The sequence below is a fragment of the Mustela nigripes genome, chromosome 13, assembly GCF_022355385.1.
Source record: "Mustela nigripes isolate SB6536 chromosome 13, MUSNIG.SB6536, whole genome shotgun sequence".
NCBI classification, from domain to species: domain Eukaryota; kingdom Metazoa; phylum Chordata; class Mammalia; order Carnivora; family Mustelidae; genus Mustela; species Mustela nigripes.
In genome coordinates this window covers 113,494,968-113,502,366 of record NC_081569.1, presented here as the reverse complement: position 1 = coordinate 113,502,366, position 7,399 = coordinate 113,494,968, and the positions used below count along the sequence as shown (strand labels likewise).

Sequence of the window (7,399 nt, the reverse complement as noted above, 5' to 3'; positions counted from 1 at the left end):
ATAAATCCCACTCCAGGCCTGTTAAACAAACAACCAATCCTCCCGGGTGGTGGGCTTTTCTGCGGCTCCCCCTCCCGCGGTCCTGCTGCAAAGCGCAGGAGAGTGTAGACGCGTGCGGCGCGCGAAATCTTGCTGCGCTCGCCCCGCGGGGCCGGATCCTCCCCGGGGAAAAAGTCTCCCTAGTTTCCCCCACCACTCTACCTCCGCCCCGTCCAGCTGAGGACCAAAAAACTACCACCACCACCAACAACACCCCAAAACCCCTAGACCTGAATGCTTTCTGCGTCCCCAATTCCCGATCTCCTGGCCCTGCCCGGTTGGGGAAGACAGCCGAATGAAGACGAGAACTCGGGAAACAAGTAAGTTATGGGGGGCACTTGGAGAAGTTTCGGGGGAGATCTGCTCAAGATGGAAACCGCAGCCCGGGCTCTAAGGACGGCCTTCTGCTCCCGCTTGCAAAAAGAGAAAGTCGAGCCCGCCTTCCTGCCCGACAAAAAAACAACACAACAACAAGAACCCCGAAGAGGGTGGAATGAGTGATGTCACAGAGCCGCGCTCGCAGCCTGACAAAGGGGGGGCGCGCCCCTCCCCCTCGCGCAGCGCGGCCCCAGAGAGGGGCGCCCCAAGCGCCGGGTAGCCGAGCGAGCGGACTCGAAACTTTTCCTCTTTAAGAAAAAAAAGTTGTGTGCGACTCCCAGTCGGTTTTTTTTTTTTTTTTTCCCTTGGGCTTCTTTCCTCGTTTCCCCTCCCCCTTCTTCCTTTTGAAAGTTTTTTTTTTTCCTTCCCCGAGTTTGACCGCATGGCTGATTCAACTTCAGTGTCAATCAACTTTTTTTTCCCTCCTCTTCCTCATTTAAATAAGTTTAAAGCTCCTCCTCCCCCGGCCCACCAAATCTGAACTTTATAAATTGGGCTTCGCGCGCCGCGGCGGGGAGAGTCAGAAAGGCGAGGGGCGCCGGGAGCAGGCGTGTGGGACTCCAGACCGGAGAGCCGGAGGCTGCGCCTTCCCCGCACCGAGACCTTCGCGACACACCAGAACCCGTCCCTGCCCCCGTGCGAGCGCCCAGGATGACCACCACCCTCGTGTCTGCCACCATCTTCGACTTGAGCGAAGTTTTATGCAAGGTAGAGTGGGGCGGAGGATTTGCTTCTCAAAGTTTTCTTTTTTGCTTAAAGAAAGAACCCCTAAACGTTCAGGTCTTGGTAGGCAGGGAAGAGAGGAGGGGAGGCGCGATGGGTCTTTTTTCTGCCTCGCCCCCCCCCCCCGCCCCAGTTTAAAGGAATTTGGCTCTCCTCTTTCCACCCCGAGTTTCATCAGGTCTTCCCGGCTACTGCATAGGAATTTGGGAGACCAGAGATTTGGGGGGCGAAGTTGGAGTGGCGGGGTTGCCCGGGGGGCGCGGGGGCGTTGGCGGACTGGGGCAGTCTTGGGGTGGTTCTGTTGTCCCTAATGGGCTGCTTAAACCGGGTTTCGCTGATCTGCTCGGGTCGCGCTCCGGGTCTCGCCGCCGCCGGAAGGGGGTTCGAGTCTCTCCAGCCACACTGTCAAGCCTGTGGGGTCAGCAGGGGCGCCCTTTGGGGGAAGTTGAGTCTCGGGAGGACGTTTTGCTGGGAGATTTCCCCCTCTGATGTGGAAGGGCTGGGAATGTGCGAGAAAAAGGCCAAGAGTTGTGATTCAAAAGGATGTTGCAAAACGGGTTTGCAGTGGGGCTTCAGTTTGCCCCAGCGCGGTCAGGCTTCCTTCTGTGATAGCCTTTGGGGTGCTGAAAACTATGGGGTGAAAATGGGACTGGGGTTGACCCGCTTACCTGTTTTCCAAGGGAGTGGGGGAACTCGACAACAAAATGCCGGCCTGATGAGCTCAAGGGGCTCTGTGAGGAAGGATTTAATGGGGCCTCCTTAAGTGGTATAGCTTGCCAGCCGGTGTGGGAGAAAAAAAAAAATAGCAGGTTTTAAACACTAAATGTCCCAGGAGTGCGGTTTAAGTGTATATAGCAAAAGCCTATGGATGTTAAATTAATTTTGCCCCCTCTCCCCAATTTGAAAGCAGGGAGCTGCTAGGCTACTTTTAATTGCTAAAGTGTTTTGCCTTCTTTTAAACACGTCGGGTCATGTCGCTCTCTTTTCTCAGCTTGCTTCTCCAGTTGGCCCAGCTGCCAGGGCCCCAGGGCTGCAGGGCTGGGGTGCAGGGACGCCGAGGAGCTGAAGAGCAACATCAAAAAAGTTTGAATTTCAGCTTCCTTCCCTCCTTGTGCTTTCCCAGACTCCAGTTGCCCTGGCGGCTCCCTGAGCTTTCCAGCACTTCCTTCTTTTCCCGGCTTTCTCGCTCTTTGATCTATTTCTTTTTTTTTTCTCGCCCTCTGCAACACCCCCCCCTCCCTGCAGGACTTTTTAAATGAACCTTATTGTTGGGAACCGGCTCTCAACTTGGTTCCTGTAATCCGCTCCGTGGGGTGGTTGCTGTTACAGATTCCCGATCCCCTGTAGCTGATCCTAAGGGACCAACTTTAGAATTTGTACAATGACACCCACATGGGCTGGGAGCCAACTCCCAGATCCCCGGCTTGCACCCTTTCCAAATCTTCGGTACAGATTGGGCAGGTGACCAGGGGCCCATTGGAACAGAAACCTGTTTGTGGTGGCACTGCTTCCCTCCCCCCAAATCCACTATTGACTAGGAGGCGGGTGGGGGATGTGGTGCCTTCCTTTTCCTTCCCACCTGCAGCTTTGCGTTAAAGATTAAACACTTGCGCTCTTATCCACCCCTGCCTTTGCAGCCAGAAGACTAACTGCAAAGGCATCTTCCCAGTGGAGGGGGTGGGGTGGGGTGGGCTGAGAATGGTGGGGAGATCATTGTAGAAGACACCCCTTCCCAAGCATGGGGCAGTGAATTTTGTTTTAGGAAACCCATCGTTCTCCTGGCGGGGACCCCCCACCCTGACCTAGGATTTTTCCTGCCCGCTTCCACTCCCCCTCCTCTCAGCAAGATAAAGCAAAGGCTGTCTGGAAACCTGTTGCCAAAGGAAGGGAACACTTCTGAAGAAGGAAGTTGAGAGTCTTAGACCAGGTCGTGTGTGTGTGTGTGTGTGTGTGTGTGTGTGTGGGGTGTGTAGTGTCTAGTGTCAGTGAAGGAGGGATTGATTAAAAGGGAGGTACTCCTAGTGTCCTGAGGTTTACCTGTTAGGGGGAAAGGGGAGTCTAGAGAAGTCTGAGTTGTGTGAGATATTTTGAGCTGAGGAATCTATTGGGGAGGTAAAGAAGTTAGATTTTGTGGATCAGCGTGGTACCTTTGGGGACAGGATACGGAGGCACGTTCCAGGGGTGTGCAGGGAGTAGGGTGAGTGTGTAACAATTTCATAGTGGTTGCGATTTTGTGGTTTCTTCTGTATGGGGCCAAAGTAAAGGTAGGTGGCTAGTCTGTGGGAGGAAGAGTGGGAGGGGCTTGCTAGGACAGAGTTAGCGATGGTTCCTTAGAGACATTAGGGGCATTTCTGCTGGTGGAGGGGGATGCCCTTAGTGGTCCCTTTCTCAGCCCTGGTGGATGGCCTTTGTCACTGACCACACTCACTCTCCCCTCTCTTCCCTCCAGGGTAACAAGATGCTCAACTACAGTACTCCCAGTGCAGGGGGCTGCTTGCTGGACAGGAAGGCGGTGGGCACCCCTGCCGGTGGGGGCTTCCCCCGGAGGCACTCGGTCACTCTGCCCAGCTCCAAGTTCCACCAGAACCAGCTCCTCAGCAGTCTCAAGGGCGAGCCAGCCCCAGCTCTGAGCTCTCGGGACAGCCGTTTCCGAGACCGCTCTTTCTCAGAAGGGGGCGAGCGGCTGCTGCCCACCCAGAAGCAGCCGGGGAGCGGCCAGGTCAACTCCAGCCGCTACAAGACGGAGCTGTGCCGTCCCTTCGAGGAGAACGGCGCCTGTAAGTACGGGGACAAGTGCCAGTTCGCTCATGGCATCCACGAGCTCCGAAGTCTGACCCGTCACCCCAAGTACAAGACGGAGCTGTGCCGCACCTTCCACACCATCGGCTTTTGCCCATATGGGCCCCGCTGCCACTTCATCCACAACGCCGAGGAGCGCCGCGCCCTGGCGGGGGCCCGGGACCTCTCCGCTGACCGTCCCCGCCTCCAGCATAGCTTTAGCTTTGCTGGGTTTCCTAGTGCCGCTGCCACCGCCGCTGCCACGGGGCTGCTGGACAGCCCCACGTCCATCACCCCACCCCCCATCCTGAGCGCCGATGACCTCCTGGGCTCACCCACCCTGCCAGATGGCACCAATAACCCCTTTGCTTTCTCCAGCCAGGAGCTGGCAAGCCTCTTTGCCCCTAGCATGGGGCTGCCTGGGGGTGGCTCCCCAACCACCTTCCTCTTCCGGCCCATGTCCGAGTCCCCTCACATGTTTGACTCTCCCCCCAGCCCTCAGGATTCTCTCTCGGACCAGGAGGGCTCTCAGAGCAGCTCCAGCAGCAGCCACAGTGGCTCTGATTCCCCCACCTTGGACAACTCAAGACGCCTGCCCATTTTCAGCAGACTTTCCATCTCAGATGACTAAACCAGGGTAGGGAGGGACCCCCTGCCTACTCCACCCTGCCCATCCTTCTTCCCCTCACCTCCCTACCCATCTGATTCCCTACAACCCCTGCATTAACAAGGTTAAGCTCAACCCCTTCCCCCAGAACCTTGGAATGCCCCCCTCCCCCACCCCTAACCCTCCCCCCTAACATAAGGACAAGTCAATTTGTCAGTAGCTTCCTCTGGCTTGAAACCCCCCTCTCCTCGATTTTATAGCCCACTTACCACGCATAACAGACAAGTCCCATATTTGTCAGTAGATGCCTTTTCCCCCCTCGGCTTAAGCCTTAAGTGCCAAATCACAAAAGAAAAAGCAGTAACAGTTTACAGAAGCAATTTAGTGCCTTGTAATCTAACTTTGTCACTGTGACTACATTACCTCTTCAGCGCCAGAGGGCACCCGTGGGCCTCCCGGAGCCTCTGCCCATGGGGAGGGGGAGGGGACCCAGAACCAGCAGCTCCCTCCACTGGCGGCCCAACTGCACCTTCCCTTACTTCAGCCTCCCACACACTTCCTCCTCCCTCTCCCCATGACCCCCACACCCCTTTCGGGAGAGTTGTTGCCAGACTTGGGTTTTTGGGGAAACCTATCTTGACATTCAAAACCTTTTTCTTCCCGACCTGAACCTCTGTTGACTAATCTTGCCTGGGTTCGTGTAGGTCTACAGGAAGGAAGACTGAAAAAGTGGATGAAGATTGTGATATAAGTGGGACTTTGTGATTTAATTTTTTTCTTTTTTTTTCTATTTTTTTTTTTTAAGTGGGGAGGATGGGGAAGCTAGATGGACTATGAGAGACTTGATTTTGGTGCTAAAGTTCCCCAGTTCATATGTGACATCTTTAAACAAAAAAAATAACAAAAAAATGAGAGAAAAGCTAAAAAAACATGTAAGGGGTGAGCAGTTAATGGTATTCATTCCACATACAATATCTGTGTAAAACGATTTCCTGTAGAAGTAGCTTTAATGGTTTTTGCTCTAGAATACCGTAGGTCTATCCTTAGAGCACTCACGCCATGCTTTTTTCCCTGGGTTTTAAACTTCATATAACTTTCAGAAATTGGAGAGCAAAAATTTTGCTTGTCACTGCACATCAATATAAAAAAGCTTATTTAACTTATCAAAACGTATTTATTGCCAAAACTATGCTTTTTTTTTGTTAATTTTGTTCATATTTATCGGGATGACAAATCCATAGAATATATTCTTTTATGTTAAATTATGATCTTCATATTAATCTTAAAATTTTGTGACGTGTCTTTTTCCTTTTTTTTCCACAGTTTTAATATATTATTCTTCAACGACATTTTTTTGTAACTTTACACTTTTTTTGGTTATTTTATTTTAAAAAAATGAAAAATTAATTTAAAAAAATGCAAAAAACTGTTGGATTATTTATTTTAGAAATTTCCCCCCTTTGTGTTGGACTGCAAATTGAGTTTCTTCTTCTTTAGGCCTTTTCACAGCTAGGACTGAGAATGTATGTCAAAGTTCTGTGACAGTACAGAAGGAAAACAACTTTTAGGTATGGCTTCTAAAAGGGAAAAAAAAAAAAAAAAGAAACCCTTTGACTTCCACGTGCCCATCTCAAGACATTCCGACTGCAGATTTGAGGTTCTGGATTCCAGGTTTGGAGTTTCCAAGGTTAATGCAAACAGAACTGGCACACACATTAAGATGAATGTAATTATTATTCCTCTTGCTGGTCACTACCGTCGCTTTCTATTTCTTTCTTTGTGTGAATTTATTTAAAAGAAAAAAAAACTTTTTGTAACGACTATTTGCAGTTTAAAAATCAATAAACCCCGTTTTTTTTCAAGAAACACGAATGGTGAAGCTGGTTTTACTCTGTCTGTAGGTTTGTCCTATGTATGGGATGCAGGTGCTCCGGAGGAGGAGGGCCCCTGGTTGCTTTTTTTCTTCCTCCTCAGCACTCAACCTATGCCTGTTGATGCAGGGAGTTTCAGCAGAGAGGGGATGGGATGGAAATTTATTGCAAAGGAGCCCAGATTTCTCTGTTAGCCTCCTGGTGTATTGGTTCTTGACAGGGACCAGCCTTGGTGGGTTGCTTTGGAGGGCCTCAGAAAAGCTTGAGGCCCACGCAGTGGTCTTCATTCCTTGGGTGGTGCCTGGAGTGTCAAAATGGTGCAAGGGGAACCTAGCACATGGGACTCCAGCCAGTTTGTGTTTGAGTTCTTTTGAGTGTTCTAGGCTCATTTCCACCACATGAAATTGACCTGAAACTGAAGGCTCTCAACACCTATGGTGGGGGGGGGGGGGGGCAGGGGGAAGTACTGGGGGCTTGGGGAGGAGCATGTGGGATGGTCGGGGGCCCAAAGCAGAGGCCTGGGGATGGGGGTGGTTCTCCCAGGAGCTGACATGCAATTCTGTATTTGGAGGGGGAAGTGGCTGTTAAACCCATCAATCATAACAGGAAGTCTTCAGGAGTTCCCACCACCTGAGTCTTGCTATACCCCTGATGCTGTACAGAATAGGTGGCTTGTCATCTTGGGGAGAGCAGGGGCCCCTGGGCTAGAAGCACTGCAGCCAAGGCCAGAGGACCACTTTGAAGCGGATGTTTTGCCTGCCAGCTGGGCTGGATCCTAACAAAGACCCTGAGTCTGGTTCTTAAAGAGCAGTTCTTTTTGGAGAGGCAGGGATGGATTTTGCTTTTGGAGGCAGCCTTTGGTTCCTTGCACTCAGTAAGTGGTGGGGTTGGGGCAAAGTAAGTTGAATTTCCACTTTGATGCCACCAGGCCTCTCCCAAAGGCAGTTGGGTCTGCTGCAGACATTGGCTGGGCTGTCCTTGAGGCTTGGGATGACCTAACCTA

The 7,399-nt window shown here is 51.8% G+C and overlaps 1 protein-coding gene across 1 annotated transcript; it reads left to right on the top strand.

Moving 5' to 3' along the window:
- The first annotated feature begins 910 nt into the window (after positions 1 to 910).
- ZFP36L1 (ZFP36 ring finger protein like 1) lies at positions 911 to 6,391 on the top strand. The gene is made up of 2 exons (XM_059373465.1): positions 911 to 1,125; positions 3,590 to 6,391. The coding sequence occupies exons 1-2, from the start codon at positions 1,069 to 1,071 to the stop codon at positions 4,547 to 4,549; spliced, it is 1,017 nt and encodes a 338-aa protein (XP_059229448.1). The 5' UTR covers positions 911 to 1,068; the 3' UTR covers positions 4,550 to 6,391.
- The last annotated feature ends 1,008 nt before the right edge of the window (positions 6,392 to 7,399 follow it).